The sequence below is a fragment of the Malania oleifera genome, chromosome 12 (genome assembly GCF_029873635.1).
Source record: "Malania oleifera isolate guangnan ecotype guangnan chromosome 12, ASM2987363v1, whole genome shotgun sequence".
NCBI lineage: Eukaryota > Viridiplantae > Streptophyta > Magnoliopsida > Santalales > Ximeniaceae > Malania > Malania oleifera.
Window position 1 is genome coordinate 68,609,828 of NC_080428.1, and position 20,345 is coordinate 68,630,172.

At 37.9% G+C, this 20,345-nt stretch overlaps 3 protein-coding genes across 5 annotated transcripts in view; 1 reads left to right on the top strand and 2 right to left on the bottom strand.

Moving 5' to 3' along the window:
• The window catches only part of LOC131144985 (PH, RCC1 and FYVE domains-containing protein 1-like), a 36,413-nt gene extending 21,412 nt beyond the window's left edge, over nucleotides 1-15,001 (top strand). The window contains exons 4-9 of the mRNA XM_058093992.1: nucleotides 4,227-4,307; nucleotides 4,477-4,641; nucleotides 4,727-6,865; nucleotides 7,434-7,580; nucleotides 13,340-13,764; nucleotides 14,422-15,001. Of these exons, the coding sequence (XP_057949975.1) occupies nucleotides 4,227-4,307; nucleotides 4,477-4,641; nucleotides 4,727-6,865; nucleotides 7,434-7,580; nucleotides 13,340-13,764; nucleotides 14,422-14,515 (3,051 nt within the window). The 3' untranslated portion in view covers nucleotides 14,516-15,001. The remainder of the gene's footprint in view (nucleotides 1-4,226; nucleotides 4,308-4,476; nucleotides 4,642-4,726; nucleotides 6,866-7,433; nucleotides 7,581-13,339; nucleotides 13,765-14,421) is intronic.
• LOC131144986 (pentatricopeptide repeat-containing protein At1g26900, mitochondrial) lies at nucleotides 9,788-19,143 on the bottom strand. Of its 3 annotated transcripts, none has more exons than XM_058093995.1 (2): nucleotides 17,231-19,143; nucleotides 9,788-9,868 (listed from the first exon to the last, which is right to left on the bottom strand). In XM_058093995.1, the coding sequence occupies exon 1, from the start codon at nucleotides 19,049-19,051 to the stop codon at nucleotides 17,231-17,233; it is 1,821 nt and encodes a 606-aa protein (XP_057949978.1). In that variant the 5' UTR covers nucleotides 19,052-19,143; the 3' UTR covers nucleotides 9,788-9,868. The 3 variants fall into 3 exon arrangements, with proteins under 3 accessions (XP_057949978.1, XP_057949977.1, XP_057949976.1); XM_058093994.1 differs by lacking the exon at nucleotides 9,788-9,868 and adding an exon at nucleotides 16,671-16,791; XM_058093993.1 differs by lacking the exon at nucleotides 9,788-9,868 and adding an exon at nucleotides 16,918-17,126.
• LOC131143990 (A-agglutinin anchorage subunit-like) lies at nucleotides 15,858-16,370 on the bottom strand. Its single transcript, XM_058092338.1, has one exon. The coding sequence runs from the start codon at nucleotides 16,368-16,370 to the stop codon at nucleotides 15,858-15,860; it is 513 nt and encodes a 170-aa protein (XP_057948321.1).
• Nucleotides 19,144-20,345: the final 1,202 nt, after the last annotated feature.

Consider the following 20,345-nt stretch of genomic DNA (forward strand, 5'->3'; position numbering starts at 1 on the left):
TTGCTCCATATATACCTCCTCTTAAAGATCACAATGTAAGAAGGCATTTGTCACATCTTACTAATGTAGTGGCCAATGATAAGTGGTGGCTAAGGAGATGAATAAATGAAATGAGGGAAGTTTGGCAACTAGGGAGAATGATTCAAAAAAACTCACACCGTAAACCTGAGTATATCCTTTAGCAACAAGGCAGGCCTTCAGATGAGCTACAAAATCATAAGGATTGACCTTCACAGTATATACCAATGACAGCCAACCCCAAATTGGGAGAGGTACCAATTCCCAAGTATCATTATCCTATTTAGGCTCACATCTTCAACCATTGTTGTCCTCCACCTAGAACGGGATAAAGGCTTTAGAGTTTAGAGACAAAATTTGGAAGAGTGACAAGGATAGAGTACTAAGAAAATAGTAATGCGAGGGTGACAAAAAATCATTGAAAATGGAGTTAGAGGCTGGATGTTGGGTATCAATGTGTTTATCTTTCTAGGCATAAATAAGATCAACATCTTGGGAAACAGGATCATGCAAGGAAACAATAGGCATATAAAAAGAAGTTTGGAGGGGCCTTTCCTTCCATGAATCGTGTTGTGTATGCACCTACAAATTAGAATAATCCAATCGACGAGAACAACTCAAACTGGATAAAGATGTAAGAGGACTAGGCAAAGATAATATGCTAGAATTTAGTAAGCTAGGTGAAGGAACTCATCAAGATCAACATGGCTCAAGGAATCAGAGTAGTATGGTGTAAACTCAAATAAGGTAACATGATAGTGACAAAGAGTAGATAAAATAAGATTATAACATTGAGATCCCTTTTTGAGTATAAAAATAGCCGCAAAAAATACATTTGATAGCATGAGGATCAAACTTATCTATTCTTCGACTTAACATAAGGACAAAGGACACTCTCCCAAATATACGGGGAGGAGGTGGGAACAAAGAAGCCTTTGGAAAGAGAACTAAATAGGGTATTTTATCACCAATGATAAAGGACGACATTCTATTGTTAAGAGAGCAAGTAGTCAGCACAGTTCATTCCAAAAAAATTTGGGGACATTCATTGAATGCAAAAGGATACGAATGATTTCAAGAATATGTTTGTTTCCTCACTGTGACTGCATTTTTTTGTGTAGTGTGGGCATGAGATGATTGATGAATCATATTATAGTTAGTCATATGGGTGGTGAATTCGGTACTGAAGTAATTCCTAGTGGTATGACTATGAAGTATCTTGACTAGTTCATTAAACCAAGTCCATATTTTAGAACAGAAGGCACAAAAGATATTAAACAACTCATAATGATCTTTCATTAATTAAAGCAAAGAAAAGTCTTAAATTTCATTTTCAACTAAAATTTTGAGGCTTCAATAGTACAAAATTTTGTTGTAAAATTGTCGATGTCAATTTCAATTTCGATTTTAAAAATGATGGAAATATGCAGCAAAGAATGGAATTCTTTTATAAAACTTAAGAAGCTATTGGTAGCCATAATAATACTGGATTTTGAACTAAATTTGTATTAACAAAAGACATCAAGAACAGGTTTTAGTGTATAAGGTGCAATAATTGTAATATAATAATGGTATTAAACATATTCAGTTAATGTGGATGAAATTAATATTTAAACTAGATATTTATTAAGTACGGGTAATTTAGACATAAATGGTCAAATAAAATATTTTAGCTAATACCTGATTTGAAATTTTCACATAATTTCAAAAGTTTAAAAGCTTTTCATATCCTTGTTGTAGTAATAATTAGTTTCAACAAGAAAAGAAGATAAATTAAAAGAGAATTTCAATCTAGGTTTTGATTCTCAAATTTGAATTTCAATGAAATTCATTCTATAATTAAATTTCAATAATTTTTTCTGAAATTTTGATAATTTTTTCAGATGATTTGTGGAAATTACATAGAAATTTTGTAAAAGGGAAATTGACAGCCATTTGATTTCAATGGTGATGGAAAGTGGAAATTTTGATGGAAATTTCAACAATTTCATGGAAATTTAAGACCATGCAGCCAAGTCATCCTAGGGTATTCATCAACAAACGTAACAAAATATCGGAGCCCCAACTTTGATGTGACACGAGTAGGACCCCAAGCATCGAAATGATCTAAACATGAACCCATTTATTGATTCGGGAAATGAACAAAACTTGATAGTGCTTTACCAACTAACAAGACTCCCTCAAGATTGGGCATGGAAGTTAAAGTAGGAACTAGCCGTTTTAACTTGTCCCACAAATGATGACCAAGGCAACAGTTGACAGTGGATGTGTAGTGTAGCACCAATAGTGTAGGCAATAGAAGGAGAGAGCGACTCAAAGTTGTAAAGTCCACGAGCCTCACATCCTGTTCCAATTGTCTTCCTTGTCTTTAGATCTTGAAATAACAACACAATCAGGAAAGAAATTTGTAGAACAATATAATGATATGTAATCTTACTAACCAACATGAGATTAAAGGGGTGTTTAGGAATATACCAAAAACAGAAGAAAGAGAGATGAGGGAGTAGGATTTACTATTCCTATCCCCTTAACTGTAGCAGTGGACCCATCAACAAAGGTAACTCAAGGTAGGTTTTCAAAATACTCTAGGGCAGAATAAGGTTGGTTATTGCAGTCATGATCCATGGCAGCAGAATCAATGACCCAAGGACTAGTGGGAGAGATACTAGGTGACATGCAGGCTATAGGATTTCCTTTTTGGGCCAGAGATGCAATGCCATTAGATGCTCACTGGGATGCATGATGCTCTAGGAACCTTAAATACTCCTCTGAGACAGATATAGTACTTGCCAATGGCTGAACAAGGGTGGAATTTGTGGTCGCTAATGAGAACATATTTTTGGGGTTCATGAACTACATCCCAATGCCCACAAACAAAGCCAATCAAAAAGTTAAACAGCCGAAAACAACGGACACACTGATACAGCCCCAATCACCAGTCACAAACAACCTCTAATAGTACGACATGATCATTCTGGGGGAGCTGCGCTCAAACAACTAAAAGGTGGGATGTTTGAACAAAAAACCATCATCAAAAACTTTCTAATATGGTTTATAGATGGATTTCAACAACACAGGACATGTTCAGGCTAAAAACATTGCCATATGAAGCCTCACTTGCTGGCATATGGAGCTGGCGCTGCCAGCCTTTGGCCGGCACATACGGGAAGCTTGAACAATGAGATTTTAGGGATAGTCAGATCATGGTGTCTCTGGGTGGCTATGGTGTTGGATTTGCAAGGTCTCAAGGGGTTTTGATGGTTGTGAACGTGCACCATCTTCCAAGAACTTTGCAGTGACTTCTGTCTTCTAGCAGCTGCCGGGCTGTTTTCAGGTCTATGATGGTGCTAGCAGCTCTCCTAAGGTAGTAGAAATGCAGAGGATTTAGGGTTTTAGGCGGTTTGCAATGACTGTGATACTTAGGGTTTAGGCATTAGAATTTAGAACCTGGCTGTAATACAATATTAAGGTGTTGTGTAAATTTCCTAACCACAATGTTATGTCTAACCCTCTGTTTATAATATGTTCCAAGTACATCACAATGACCATAATACCATCATTAACTCTTTAGTTACGAACATAGGTAATAATACTAAATGACCAATAACAATTTGTCGTTTGTATTACATGTGAGGTTTTAATTAATATTTTCGGGATTCTTAAATAAACAAATGATCTCCTAAATAAATTTTAAAATCTTTAGAATATGGACTATACAGATACAAGAACAAAAAACAATTTTACTAGAGAAGATGGGTTGCTTAGAAATTTTGACATGTGTATGGTTTTCTATTTACTAATATGGTTTATTATGTTTCTGTATAAGACATTTTAGTAACTTTGCTTATATTACCCAAGCGTTTGTAACATGAAGGATTCATTCAAAAGGGGATGTATTATATCAATTGGCTGTGGAACTTGATTGCCCTTTTATTGTTTACAACACGTGGAGCTCCCAACTCAGCTTCTCAGGCTGCTGGTGAAATTCTATTTTGTAGCCTTCAAAATATGCTTCTACCAAATCGGGCCATCATGTTTGAAAGAAGTGTCTGAAGGAAGTTTATATTTTATATTTAGTCTTGTATTGCTAGAATTATTGCATGTTTTCTTTCTTATTATTTTGATTTTTCTATGTATTTTATGTAATATGATTTATACGGTACCAATTTCATATTCATGAGATTTCAAAATATGGTCACATCTTTCAGCCAATATTTCATCGGTACCCTCGGCCTGAAAAGGAATATCAATCATTTTCTCTTATATACAATGACAGATCCTTGGATTTGGTGAGCACATCTCCTCTATTATTTTGTTTTCATTTCAGCCCTAAATACTTACCTTATTTTCAAATTTTTATTGTACTAAGCTGTGCAAGAAATCCATTTATCCATAGGCAAATACAGTAAATTAATTTTTCTGTGAACTTAAAAATTGTAACCGTCAACCTACCAACAGATATGCAAGGACAAGGATGAAGCTGAAGTTTGGTTTGTTGCTCTTAAGGCTTTAATTTCACCTGGTAACTACCGTAAGTGGAAGAGTGACGGAATAGGTGAGTGTGTTTCATCAGGTAGTCCACTTGCTCGACATATAAGAAGCTCTCCCTCAATTACATCATCTGTGAGTAGCAATAACTTCATTAATTTTCTGAAAATTAGACGATCATTATTTTTATTATTATCATCTTATTTGTCAACAAATGCAGGATCCAGGAGAGAATCAACGAGTGCATGTTCCTTCTGATAACATTCCACAGAATGGACTTGCAAAGGCATTCTCTGACATTGTATCATATACTGCAGTAGCCAGGAGTCACATTCAAGCTGAATCATCCACCAATTCTCTAAACTCAATATTATCTGGGGTTGTAGAGAACTCAAATGACCGAAACTCTGCAGCTGAAACATTTCGTGTTAGTCTATCAAGTGCTGTAAGCTCATCAAGCCATAGTTCTTTTCATGAAGATTTTGATGCCTTGGGAGATGTTTTCATCTGGGGAGAAGGCATTGGTGATGGTATGCTGGGTGGTGGTATACATAGAGTTGGTAGTTCATCTAGTAGCAAGATGGACGCACTTCTGCCTAAGGCATTGGAATCAACAGTGGTGCTTGATGTTCATAATATTGCTTGTGGTGTTAGGCATGCAGTACTAGTCACCAAACAAGGGGAGATCTTTAGTTGGGGGGAGGAGTCGGGGGGCAGGCTTGGGCATGGTGTAGATGCAGATGTTTCCCACCCAAAGCTCATTAACACTCTTTGTGGAATGAACATAGAACTTGTAGCATGTGGGCAGTATCACACTTGTGCTGTTACATTTTCTGGGGATCTTTACACATGGGGTGATGGTGCTCTCAATCCTGGTCTGCTTGGTAATGGAAGTGAGGTGAGTCATTGGATCCCTAAAAAGGTAACTGGCCATATGGAGGGTATACGCATATCATATGTATCTTGCGGACCATGGCATACAGCTGCTGTGGCATCTTCAGGCCAGTTGTTCACATTTGGAGATGGAACTTTTGGTGCCCTAGGCCATGGAGATCATAGCAGCACAAGTATACCACGAGAAGTGGAATCTTTAAGAGGATTGAGAACAATAAAGGTCGCCTGTGGTGTGTGGCACACTGCTGCAGTTGTTGAAATTATCATTGAGTCTTCTATTTCTGGCCATTCTGGTGGCTCTTCATCTGGAAAACTTTTCACTTGGGGAGATGGAGATAAAGGTCGACTTGGACATGGTGATAAAGAAGACAGACTTGTTCCTGAGCGTGTTGCTGCAATGGCTGATGAAAATTTTTGCCAAGTAGCCTGCGGGCATGACCTCACGATTGCCCTTACAACCTCAGGCCGAGTATATTCTATGGGAAGTTCTGCTTATGGGCAGCTGGGAAATCCTACAGTTGATGGAAAAACCCCTGCTTGTGTCGAGGGTAAAATTGTAGACAGTTTTGTTGAAGAGATTGCCTGTGGTTCTCATCATGTTGCAGTTCTGACTTCAAAAACTGAGGTCTATACTTGGGGAAAGGGTGCAAATGGCCAATTAGGGCATGGAGACAGTGATGACAGAAATTTTCCTACAGTTGTTGATTTCCTAAAAGATAAACAAGTGAAGAGTGTTATATGTGGTTCAAATTTTACTGCTGTTATATGCCTTCATAAATGGGTATCAAGTGCTGACCATTCTGTGTGCTCTGGTTGTCATAATCCATTTGGTTTCAGAAGAAAACGTCACAATTGTTACAATTGTGGACTAGTTTATTGCAAAGCATGTAGCAGTAGGAAATCTCTGAAGGCTTCGTTGGCTCCAAATATGAACAAGCCATATCGTGTATGTGATGATTGTTTTACTAAACTGAAGAAGGCTGTGGAATTTGGATCTGTGAGGCGAATTCCTAAAGTCAGAAGTGGGAATTTTCTGCTGAAGTCCAGTGAGGTGACAGAAAAAGAGGGTCTGGGTCCTAGATTACAAGGACAACTGTCCAGACTTTCTTCTGCTGATTCATTGAAGCAGGCTGAAAACAGGCATAGTGGGCATGAAACAAAACTTGAACTAAATGATAACCGCATCTTCCCCACTATGACAGGAAATTTCCAGTGGGGGAGCTATAGTTCATTTAAAGCATCTACATCTTTGTCTGGGCCCTCAAAGAAAGTTGCTTCATCTTCTGTTCCTGGTTCCAGGGTGGCCTCTCGTGGAACATCTCCTGTTTCAGGAAAGTCGAGTCCATGTCAGTCTGCAACACAACCAGCATCTTTTAGTTTTATAATATCTCCCGAAGTAGTACTTGATGATTCGAAGCATACAAATGACAGTCTTAGCCAAGAAATCATAAATTTAAGGACACAAGTAAGTTTTTGCTTAGCTATTTTTGTGTATCAATCACATTTATTCGTATGCTGGGTTTTTATCTCTAAAATTTAAAGTCAGGCAGTGGCATCATGTGTGCTGCGTGGTGCATGGCCCACACAATGTTTGAACAGATTAGGGATTTTATGAAAAAAATATATATATACTATCCAGCAGCATTAAAAGCTTAAAATTATTCAAAATGGTCTGATACCTTCATCAAAAACTTGTCTCGAAGCAAAGATGATGCAATCAAAACACTTCAGTTATGATGTGATGACTGGATCTTAGTGCTGCCTAAACTATTTCTTTGCTTTGCTTTTCAAACCCTTAGCCCATTGGAAACCTTATTGCGCTATGGGTCCCAAGAATTTCTCATAAGCCTATTATAAATATTTATGCCTATGAATTATCATCTGAAGTCCTGCCCATGAGTCCAAAGAGTTTTCCCATAAGCCATAGGTGATCATCTGAAGTTCTTTAGCAACTGATCTAATAACTCGCCTCCTGAAATATATTCTTTCAAGAACTGGACATTTTTTTAGAAAGTTGCTGGAAATATTTGTAGGTAGAAGATCTTACTTGCAAATCCCAACACCTCGAAGCTGAACTAGAAAGAACGTCAACGCAATTGGAGGAGGTTACTACAATAGCAGCAGATGAAGCTGAAAAATGCAAAGCTGCTAAAGAAGTAATCAAGTCTCTAACTGTACAGGTTAGATATATTTTATGTTCAAGTCGCTTTGTGTTCAAGATGAATTATGAATTCTTTTTTATGTTTAAGTCACTTCTGGTTCAAGATGAATTACATTGCACTTTATTTTCCTTTGAGATTTTATAAATTAGGTATGTACTCAATTTCCAAGTTTAAGTTAGAAGTACAATCTTTTTAATGGCATGACCCAAAGCTGGAGGCCATGGGGGTTGGTGTGTGTGTGTGTGTGTGAGAGAGAGAGAGAGAGAGAGAGGGGGAGGGAGGGAGGAAGGGAGAGGAGGGACCTTGTGTCAGTCTCCAAAGACCCCACTGACACATTGTTGAGATTATTTATAGGGGAGGGCAGAGGGGGTATAGAGATGGCAATTATAACCCGTATTCATTAATCCACCCATACCATAAATAAATGGGTTCGGGTACACCTTTATAATGATATGGATTATAAATGAGCGACCCATTTAAGATCAACTTATAGCATAATCAATGAATGCAGGTTCATTTGAAATTATAATAAATATTATAATTTGGATATCTATGTACATATTATGTAATTATGGAAAGTTCAGTTCGAATATGTACATATTATGTAATTATTTATGTACATAATTGGTTTGGTTATCCAAATCAATTAATATGTATGTACGTAAGTGCGTAATTGCTTCAATTCAAATATGTATGTAATTACATATGTACATAATTATGGTATTGATTGCACCTTTCGCTTGAAACTAAACTACATAATTTCATAATTAGTAATATTCATATATCTATATACGTTTATGTACATAATTGGTTTGATTCAATTATCTGAATCAATTGATATGTATGTGCGTAATTACATAATTGGCTCTCTTTAGATATTAATGTAGTTATATATGTACGTGATTATGGTATTGATTGCACCTCTTCGTTGAAATTAAACTACTTAGTTCGTAATTACATAATTAATAATATAATTTATATATTTTTATACCTAGTTACGAAATTATGGAGAGATCAATTAAATATGTACATAATTATGGTATTGGCACCTCTACGGGGAAACTAAACTATATAATTAGGCAATTTTTTAAACATAATTAATACTATAATTTGAAAATTTATACGTAATGACGTTATTATGGATGCTTCATTTCAAATTCATACGCAGTTACGTAATTATATATGCATGTAATTGGTTTGTTTTTTGTAATCATAACCAATTATTATGTATGTACATGATTATATAATTCTTTCAATTGATGTCATTATATATGTACATAATTATGGTGCTTATTGCACCTCTCATTTGAGACTAAAATATATAATTAAGTACATAATTAATTCTATGATATGGATATCTTTGTACCCAATTACATAATTATAGATAGCTTGGTTTGAATATGCTCATAATTCCATAATTATTTATATACGTAATTGGTTTGGTTCAATTATTTGTACCAATCAATGTGCGTCTACATAATTACATAGTTGGTTCATTTAGATATATATGTAATTATGTAGGTACGTAATTATGATATTTACCGCACTTATTTTTGAAATTAAACTATGTAATCACGTACATAATAATATAATCCATATATCTATATACATAATTTTGTAATTATGGACAGTTTGGTTTGAATACAGTTAGTTCGGTTTAGATATGCACGTAATTATGTAGGTAGTAATTATAGTATTGACTACACTTATTATTTGATATTAAATTGCGTAGTTATGTAAGTAATACTATAATTTAGATATTTTGGACAACAAAACAACCCTCGAGGATGGAGGGAAGATGTGGCAACGGTTCTATATAATGCTATAAATTTCATGCAGTATCCAGCAATTGGGTTCACATGTCTTAAAATTAAATAGGTAAATGGTTGACCCATGTTTAGATGCATAGGATCATAAATGGGTTAAATTATTTTGTATAAATGGGTCAAAAATGAGTAAACGGGTGACTAACCCATGCCCACCCATTTAACATGCCTAGATGGGTATGAGTTATCATCCTCATAATAGAATGCCACATCATGCCTCAACCAATAAGGTGACAAATTGTTGGCTCAACAACATAGTGACTCATGGTCAAAGTAAGAAAGAGGAAAAAGGAACACGCATCAAAATGACTTGTATACGTGCTTAAACAGCCTAGGAAAAGGCTAAGGGATCTGGAACTCCCAATTCGAGCCCACTAAGACATGACTCTCTAGAACATCCTAGGAGCAAGATTGATGAACTGACCTTGCCATGTTTCCTCATAATTTTATTGTGGGTGCATGCGCTGCGATTTTGACCTCCTGCAAGCGTGCATACATAAGATAATTAACAATTAATTAAAAATTGTGCACATGAAAGTTCAATGTGGGTCAATTTCACAATCATCATTTTTCCCTTCATGTTCGATACATTGTTGGTAATTGGGAGTCTCCTTTTCTATGAAGATCATTGGTTAGGGGAAGCTCCATTGGCTATTATGTACCCCCTTGTCTCTATCTCTGCTTTTTTTCACTTGCAAGAGAGTGGGCACTTATGGATTTTCATTTTGTGAGGAACCTTAGTGAGAGAGACTTGCTCCTTTGCTCCAATCAGAGAGTGATAGAAGAGTTTGGGGCTTTGATTCTTTTGGGGACTTTTCTTGTAAATCCTACTTTTCTCATTTGACTCGTGCGCCTAATGCTACTCCTTTTTCTGCTCATTCTTTCATTTGGAAATCCAAAGCCCCTTCCAAGGTGCTTTTGTGGACAGAGATCTTGGAAAAATTAACACCAATGACTTGCTTCAAAAAACAGAGACCTTATAAGTTTTATATATGTTTTCTTTTTTAAGAGCAGTGAGACCTATTCTCATTTGTTCTGACCTCATAATTCTCTTGGACCCTCTAGAGTAATTGTTTGGCATTTTTAGAGAGCTTCTCTGCGCCCTTCCTCCTTGAAGTTGTTTTATATTTTTTCGGTAAGGGGGAGGAAAGAGAGGCTTTATGTCAGTGTTCATTTTGGCTATCTGCTGGTGTATTTGGTTGGAGAGGAATGCCAGAATCTTTATGAACTTGGTCACTCATATTGACTTGCTTTTGAATTGGATGATATGTTTCTTGCGTCGCTGTGGGTTTCAGCAAATGACAAATGGTTTCTTTAGGTATTTACCTCTGTCAGATCTATAGCAGGACTGGGCTGCTTTGCTCTAGTAGACGGGTTTTGTAATCTTTTTCTCAGCTTTTCTTCTTTGTTCTTCTTCCTTTTGGTTGTTGTATTCTCCTTCTCTATATCTAATAAAGTTTTTTGTTTATCTGAAAAAAAGAGCTCTCTTGCACAGGAATTCATTCATGTGCTCTGGAAAAATATCTCATATATCAGAACTTATTAAATGTGGAAGAGAAGACAATGCAAAGTAGGAAATTTTGGCAAAAGCAAGTTAGTTCAAGTTTCCAAAAAGAGAAGTTATCATAAAAGATGCAATATGGTTAGAAGATATAAAGGCATTTGGAAGGAAGAGGGGAGATCTCTACAATATTCTATCTTAGCACTCCAACTCAAACTTGCACTCGTAAGTTGAGAGCCTAGGAAGGGTAGTAGAAGGAAAGGAGCAAGAAGCTAAAAGCAGAGATCAACCATCCCATCTTCAATCTCTAACTCAGATATGATTGACCAAAAATAATTATTTTAATTCAATTTAAGAAAAAATTTCATTTTTTTTTTCATGTATTAAAAAAAATCTCAACAAATCGACTGTGGAGGACCTACCACCAAATCCAGGGGTTGGTTCTCGCAGGGCTGCTCCTTGCAAGGGCTGCTCCTCGTTGGGGGCTTGCTCCCATGGGGTTTCTTGATGAATGAGGAGAGTTTACATTATGCACAAGTAGTGGATATTCCAAAGAGGGCCTGAAGAAGAGAACGAAGCAGCCCCTCAGAAGCTGTAGGCTGTAGCATGAACGATGGTAGGTAAAGGATTTCTGATGATTGATGACTAAAGGGATTATGCTGGTGGGATTCGAAAAGTTGAGGGCATTTGAGAGAGAGAGAGAGAAAGAGAGAAAGAAAGATTGATTGTTTTATGTAAAGACCCCTGCTGAAGCATGGTTGGAGTTATCTACAAGGAAGAGGCAAATGGATGTGGATTGTTATCCTCCAATAAGAGAATGCCAAGTGAACATGTCACGTCTCAACCAAGGAGAAAGTGACAATTATTGGCCCAACAGAGTGGTGATACATCACACATGGTCAAGGTAAGAGAAGAAAATGGATCGCATATCATAAATGACATGTGGAGAAAGTGACAATTGTTGGCCCAACAGAGTGGTGATACATCACACATGGTCAAGGTAAGAGAAGAAAATGGATTGCATCTAACAAATGACATGTGGCGGGCTTCAGCAGCCTAGGAAGAGGCTTAAGGGTCAAGAAACCCTTTAACAAACCTAATTTGAGCCCCCTCCAAGACCACACTCTTTAGCACATCTGAGGACTGGGATTTGTACAAACCTCACTAGGTGCATCCATAACCAATCCTGGGCATGCATTCTGCCATTTTATTATCTTGCAAGGGTGCAAACATTGAATAGTTTACAATTCATTCATAATTGTGCATTTGTGCACATGAAAGTTCAATGTCATAATTTAGTACAATATGGTAATTTCACTCATTTACAGGATACGATACAGAATACCAGAAGTAGGTTTAACATTGATATAACAGTTTTAGAACAGAGGAGCTCCTACGACAAAAAGTGGGAGAAGCAACATTCAAAACTGATGGCTCATGTCTTTTGCGGATTGTGTTTCATGATGTCCTCTCTATGGGTTCAGATATTATGCTTTGATACAATCCCAGGGGTTTTATATAGCAAGGTGGGAACAATGCATGCATACAATTCTAAATTACTATGCATATTGACGTGCAATATTCTCCTCCATTATGCAGAGATTGTACCTTCACTGCCCAGAATTTGACTGTGTTCATTCCAGTTTTCCTGGATTAGCAGTATGACTGTTCACACTAGCAATACACATGCAGACACACATATAAAAGCAATGCTTACATTTTAGCCTTTTCAGATTGCTTAAGCATGTTCTGCTTGTAAGAGCAAACTACTGGGCTGAGAGGCAGTCATCATATGATCTACATCATTATGTTGTAGTGTTGTACTATCTAGAAAGAAAATTGAGAATGGTTGTAAATGAAATGTGTGGAGTAGATTATCTAACTGGATTGATTTCAGTGTGAAAATATCATGCCTAGGCATATATGGAAGATATTACATTTGTGCGACTGGTTGACTCTTGTGGTTGCTGAATAAATAGATACTCGTGCTAGATGTGTATGTGCTTGCAATGGACTTGGAAAGTTCCTCTTCCTGACTTCCACTTTGTGCTCAGACATGAGTTTTCTTTGTCTTAATATTATTCAATATATTGTTGAAACAAGAATATTTTGGAGGTTAGTTGAATGTTTATTTAGTTGTAAGCTGTCAGAGTCTGTGTTCTAAACTCGGTGGAGTTATATGCACCTTAACTCTTATTTTCCTCCTTGTTTAATTCATTTTTTGCCTAAAATTATGGCAAAGGAAGCATTTGCAGTTTATTGCCTACCAATTAAAATGAAAAAGGAACAGGAAACATGGAATTATAGACCTCAACCAATTTCTTTAGTTAATTTTAGTTTATATTTTATTTCTTCTGGAGATGGGCTTGGATATTGGTTTTTACTTCTGTATTTATGTGCCTTAATAGTCAACATTCTGATACTAAGGAAATATCCTTATTTTTTTGCAGTTGAAGGAGATGGCTGAAAGAGCATCTGAAGAACATATTTCCAAACCCAAACTGACATCTGTTGTCACCAGCAGACCAGGCTCTGCAGCCTGTAGCAAATCATGTTCTGCAGCCGGCAGGAAAGCAGGTTCTCTTGCAAGACACGCCTCCAATATTCTGAATGCACTTTCTGAGGAGAACCATGTGACAGCCCCAATCTCTCCCACAAGTGAGTTGAACAGTATTGCAGTGAATTCAGTCTTATCTAATGGAACCAAGGAACAAACTGAGAACTCTAGTGGAACCGAGGAACAAAGTGAGAACTCTAGTAGTACCAAAGAACAAACTGAAAAGGCAGAGTGGGTGGTACATGATGAACCGGGTGTATACATTACTCTTTCCTCTTCCCCGGGGGGTGGAAATGAACTCAGACGTGTACGCTTCAGGTATCAATGCATCATCATTTTTTATTTTGTATTTTTCCCTTCTTGAATGAAACTCAATATGTATAGCATGACTTATCAAAAGTTTTTAGGCCATATTACCTGTTATTTATAGGATATCAGTAAACCATATAATTGTTGGCCTTTCTATGTTCTTATAATGTCTTCAACTCACACATAACTAATCAGAGATTGCCCTTCGATGTTCTTGTGTGAAAACTTCAGTGGATCTGGCTTTTAAGAACAAAGATTGCCACAAAGAAATGTAAATTACATCAACAAATAAGTAAATAAATAAATAAGTACAGTAGCAACTTCACAATGAGGTTAAGCAGTTTGGTAGCTGGGTTTCTCTTTTATCCTTATTACTGTTTAGGCACTGCCATTGTGCAGAGACAATTGTCTCCATACCCAGGAGAATTGGTGGCATCTACGAGCATGATCAGTTGCATGCATCTTTTAACATTTTTCCAACATGCACGAACTCTTTGAGCCTTGATAAGTGGCAGAAAATTCTTTGGTGTTTGCCAAAAGTCATTTAATATTTATGAAAAAATTATTGTGTTGCAGCATCAATGGTGCTTGTTTTAATATTTCTTTTGAATTATTAATTTGGTTTATTCTTCCCATGGAATTGAACGTCTGGATTTTGTTCAACAGTCGGAAACGTTTCACAGAGGGACAAGCTGAGGAATGGTGGGCTGAAAATGGCACCAAAGTGTGTGAGCGGCTTAACATACGAAGTTCAGAGTGAGAGTCGGCAAATGCCCCTTCAGTTCTTCTGCAAGAGAACGAAGCCTGACTAACTGATGTAGCTGCCTGTTTCCAATGACCCTTCCCCCCTCTACTGGAAACTGTAAATTCCCCTTTTTCCCATCATTCAGTGGAGATCAACCCAAGGATCCTGGGTCAGATATTGGCAGGTAGAAATGAGGAATGAGATAAGTAAGGATTTTTTTTTTATTTTTTTTTTTTTTTAAAAAAAAAGTATAAATGAAAAAAAATATCAGGAATTTAGGTATTCTGTGGCCAAAATTAAATCTGTGCGGCTGTAAATTTTCTTCTTGTCAAAGCTAACAAAGCTTCATGCGTCTTCATTTGAGGCTTGTATCCTCACTTTTGTCCCTGAGGATTGTTCGTTCTTTTTTCAGACTTTCTTTTTTCTTTTCTTATTATTTACTGTTAACACATTTACCAAAGAAACATGGGAGCCCAGCCCCCTTTTCATTTCTTCAGCAAGCATATGTCTAGTCTAATGAAGAACTCAGCCCAATGCTGCATTCGTGCCCCCACCACCCCCCCCTCCCCCTCCCCGGCGGGATGTGTGGTGACCTATCTCAACTAAATCTCGGTTTCCAACATCTTCCTCGTTCTTAAATTCTTGAAGTTTTGAAAATTAATTTTACGCTTGATTCACTGAATGGTTATTTCTTAAAAAGAAGATGGAATACAATTACGAATTTAAGAACAGAAGAAACAACCATTCCTTCTATATTCCATCATAACAAGAAATGAAGAAATCTTCCATTGTGAAATTTGAGAACAGTTGTTTCTTGCCTATTCCTCACCATGGATTTATAAGCAACTGCACTTTATTATTTTATAAGAACAGGCATTTCCATCAAACCAAAAGTAACTTGCAAGGCTGCGGTCGTGACTAGCTTAAGGTTAAAAAGAACAAAGACTACAATAGAAACACCAGATAACACAGGCGCAAGCACAATCCTGACAGGTGATCCGTGTCAGTTTCAGAATTATGAGCTTCCCTGCAGATCTGGCGGACTGGAGCCTGCAGAAGGCTATTTCCGTGAGTTTTTTCCCATTTTATTATTAAAAATATATAAAATATTAAATAATACTTTGATTGGGAAAAAATTTCCCAAAGTAATGCTTACGTAATCTCGCAGAGATTTAAAGTGATGGGCCGCTGGAAACACGACGTGTGGCAAGACCAAATCTCGTAGCTTGGAGCTGCGAGATTTAAAGAGAATAGACAATGGGAAGTTAACATGTGGCGCATAAGGGGAGAAAATCTCGCAGCTTGGAGCTGCGAGATTTAAACAGAGAAGCCTCCCACTGATTGAGTTGCAGGGAACTTAACTGGATGCTGCCGGCAAGGATGGTGAGCGACGACGGCGGCAAGGGGTGTTGGCGACGGTGGCAGCGAGGACTAGTTCTGCTTCAAGAGGTGTTGCAGGGAGGTTGGGCGAGTGGAGCAGAGAGCGGCAGCGGCGGCTACTGTTGCTACGAGTTGCCGAGAGGTTGAGGCCGGGCTCGGCAATGAGGTGGCCGAAGAGGGTGAGGTTGAAGTTGCCGGGGACGGAGAAGACGTCGTTGACGCCGATTTCGACGAGGTGGCGGCCGAGGGTGGCATCGGAGGACGCAACGACGGAGGTTGAGGCCGACGAGGTTGAGGCCGGGCTCGGCGATGAGGTGGCCGAAGAGGGTGAGGTTGAAGATGCCGGGGACGGAGAAGACGTCGTTGACGCCGATTTCGACGAGGTCGCGGCCGAGGGTGGCATCGGAGGACGCAACGACGGAGGGCGACGGAGGACGCAACGACCGACGGTGGGATTGCAGGCGTCCAGCACGCAGATCTTCGAGTCCATGGCCGAGAAGGAATTTTTTCCACGCCTCACCCTAAATCTCGCAGCTCGGAGCTGCGAGATTTGCTCCCTGCCACGTGTCAGCTTTTCAGTGGCTATTTTCTTTAAATCTCGTAGCTCTAAGCTGCGAGATTTGATCTTCTACTTGCCACACATCATCTTCTTAGTGGTCATCAATTTAAATCTCGCAGCATCAAGCTGCGAGATTACGTAAGCATTAGTTTGGGAATTTTTTTCCCATTCAGAGTATTATTTAATATTTTATTTATCGTTAATAATAAAATGGGAAAAAACTCCTATTTCCGTGGTTATTCTTAAAAAATAAAAAATAAAATCTTCAGTTGAACCTGAATGCAACCCTAGTTGTTGCTGTTCAACAGAGACTGGGAGCCCATTCCTTGCTTTGCATGGGGGAAAGTCCCCCCTGCAGAAAAAACTGGCCTACTTGGGCTCAGTTTCTCTTAATGCTTTCACAGTATGAATATTAACCTAATTTCCCAACCATTGGGGTAAATACAGAACATTACCCGGCAAGTTACCAAACTTCTTGGAATCTAAATTTAATTATATTTGCTTTGTTTGTGGCCTCTCTAGCCAAATTCTCTCCACATGCTTGTTTTCTTTGAAAATTAAATTCTGACTTGCTATTTTCATCTGAGCAAAAGGGAACTTTGGAGTTGAAAAATTTTGCAGGATCAATCCTTGGACATTGTTCAGATCAATGAACATGTAGGTTCCTCGCTGGGTGAATTTGTTGAGCTATAAAATTTAAACAGATGTGGGTTGTGAGTTCCACCCACAAAGATTCTTGAATTTATTGGTGCTCCCAGTAAAATAGATGACTAATCTGAAAAAGAATTTACCTAGTTAACCAGGCCCCGAACTGTACTCAGATCTTCCCAACGTTCACTATCCATCTCAATTATGCTACATCCAGGTTCCTTCGACATTTTGTCCTTCCTGTTTTCAATTGACCAGTGGTCAACCTCCATTGTCTTCTCTTCCTTCATCTCCTGCATTTTTGTATGATCAGGCAGCCTTCCTGCAATGGCATAAGTGCTAGTAAGAAGTAATGAATCAGTGGGGTGTTCATTGTGGGTTCCTATCAACTCTCTCCTCACACGTTCCCCCAAATCAACATTTCCATGCACCCTGCAAGCAGCGAGTAATGCACGCCATGCTGTAGTGTCACTCTTGGTGGGTAATCTTTTAATTAGTTTATATGCTTCCTCTATCAACCCTGCACGACCCAAGAGATCGATCATGCATCCGTAGTGTTCAACCCCAGGTGAAAATCCATATTTTTTAACCATCCTCTCATAACAGTTCATTGCCTCAACGACCAACCCTCCATGGCTACATGCATTCAGAACTGTCAAGAAAGTGATTTCATTGGGTATAAACCCCTCCTCCTCCATCTTGTAGAAGAGTTCAACGGCATTTTTCGCATGCCCATGAACCCCATAGCCTGAAATCATGGCAGTCCAAGATTTCACATCTTTGGTACCCATCTTGTAGAAAACTTCAATGGCCTCATCGAGAAACCCACATTTACAGTACATATCTACCAAAGCTGTGCCAAGAACTGCATCCATTACCACTTGTTCCTCCTCCACATAGTCATAGATGCATTGGCCTACACTCGCGGCCCCTGAGGCTGCACAAGATGAAAGCAATTGTGCCAAGGTAGAGGAATTTGGTTTCACTTGTTCGATTTTCATAAGCCATAGTAAAGCTAATGATTCTTCCAGCTGACCACTTTTGGCATACCCATCTATCAAACAATTCCACGAAATAACATCCCTCCTAGGGGCTCCGTCGAAAACTCTACGCCCCAAATCAACACGCCGAGTCTTTGCATACATACTAATCAAAGCAGTAGACAGGCTCACATCAGAACAAAAGCCAATCTTGATGCAGTATCCATGAATGCATTCCCCTCCAGTATGATTTCCTGATTCACCAGCAGCAGAAAGAACAGTCAAAATTGTGGATATGCCAAATTCCAAACCACTTCTACCCATTTGCCTGAACAACTCAATAACCATAGTAGGCTGAGCCACATGAAGATATCCGCCCAACAAAGTGCTCCATGAAACCAAATCTATTTTCTGAGGACATTCATCAAACAACTGATGGGCATCTCTAATGCTGCCGCACAAACAATAAAGGCTTAAGAGGGTGTTCATGACATTGATGAACAGTCCATGCCCAGATCTTAGAATTAACCCATGAATCCCTCGGCCGCAATGTATGACCAACAGACGAGCACAAGCTTTGAGGGTGGTAATGAAGCAGAACTGGTCAAGCACAATTCCCAAAGTCCTAACATGATTGAAGAGAGAGAGAGCTTGTTTTGGGTCTTCACTACCTGAAAAGCCTCTGAGCATGGTAGTGAACATAAAGAGATTTGGGTCTTGAACATGTTTGAAGATTGATGCTGCATAGTCTATGTCTACAATGGCAGATGCAAGAAGCTTGCTCAATGTGAAAGGAATGCGGTCAAGGCCTGTCTTGACCATGAGGCCATGGATTTGAGAGATTTCACGGGCATCCGCGCAAGAGTTCAACAGAGAAATAAGCTTTTGATCTTGTGAAAATGTAGAGTAGTGGTGTTTTGGAAAGAGCTCTGTGGGTCTGATTTTGAGTTTTTGCCTCAAGCATGAAATTCGGGTCTGGATCATCAGCTAGAAAAGAACGTTTCGCAGCAATTCGGAGCTATTGGCATGAGCCTTCACTCTTCAGTCATTGTATCCTAAAGACTTGATCTTTTGATTCAAAGCAAAAAGACTACAATAAACAATCGAAGAACTCCCTTGAAAAAAGGTTACATGTAATGTGATGAGGCGTAACAAGAGAGACCAATTTCGGTGATATCAAATCTTGTTTTAGCTCAATTATGAATTGAGACTTGTAGATCACAAAAATATGGATATGACTAATTTAAGGTTCAAGAAAATGTTTGAATTCTTCTTGTCCAACTTCAACAAGGAAACATATGTAGCAAAAGACAAAAAAAAAACACTTCAAATAAGGATACATACTTGATCGAAAAGAAGCTGAATACAGTTCTCAAAGTCCTCAAGGAAATGAAAATTAAGACGGGAAAGTATTAGAAAGGTAATTTCCAAGAGTAACTTCACTTTTAAAAGGAATTCAAGCCTAAATATACTATTTAAGACTCAAATTATGAGATCCAAAATTGTTGAATAACAAATGTTATCACGCATTTACTACTAAAAAATTATCTTTTTTATCTTTTATTTTCCTTAAAAAAAAAAAAAAACACTAAACTTTGGGTTTGAAGTGATTTTGAACCATCACTTATCACTCTACTCTATTTTGAAAACTAGAGAAAAATCAATTTGATTTTAAAAAGATAATCCACAAACAGGAAAAAAAAATTAGCTAGTTGTGTATAATGAATGTATCTTAATAAATTAACACTATTAACTTTATTCTTACAAGTCAAGCTTATTAGGATATTATGTTTGCTTATAACCATTTGTCTTGTGTATATGACATGGGTAAGTATCATAGAAATAGTAGTGTAAATTTATTCCTCAAGTAGGATAATAATGTCGGAGTGTAAAATAAGAGTATGACTCCCCTGTCAATTTAATGTTTCCTAATACCAAGGTTAGCATAAAAAGCTCTCTAGGAGAGATTAAATGTTCAACAATCATAGTAAAATTCACTAGTTATTATAACACTCATTGCCTACAAAAAAATGTGAACAATAAATTACATTGCTTTTTAGTTTACCATGTGACCCACCTTTATATATATATGCTTACTCACTGCTAACGCTTAGCATAGCATTATATTTGATCGTGATAATCATATCATGTTGTGAAATCACAAAATGTTTTGAGTTAACTAGTTAAGCTAGAGTATTATAATTAGTGTCCCTCAATCCTTCACAAAGTGTGAAGTGTTTGGCCATTACACTGAACAATTTAAGGAACAGCACATATT

Coding starts and splice junctions, on each gene's coding strand:
- LOC131143990 (XM_058092338.1), bottom strand. CDS start 16,370: ATGGACTCGAAGATCTGCGTGCTGGACGCCTGCAATCCCACCGTCGGT.
- LOC131144986 (XM_058093995.1), bottom strand. CDS start 19,051: ATGATCCAGACCCGAATTTCATGCTTGAGGCAAAAACTCAAAATCAGA.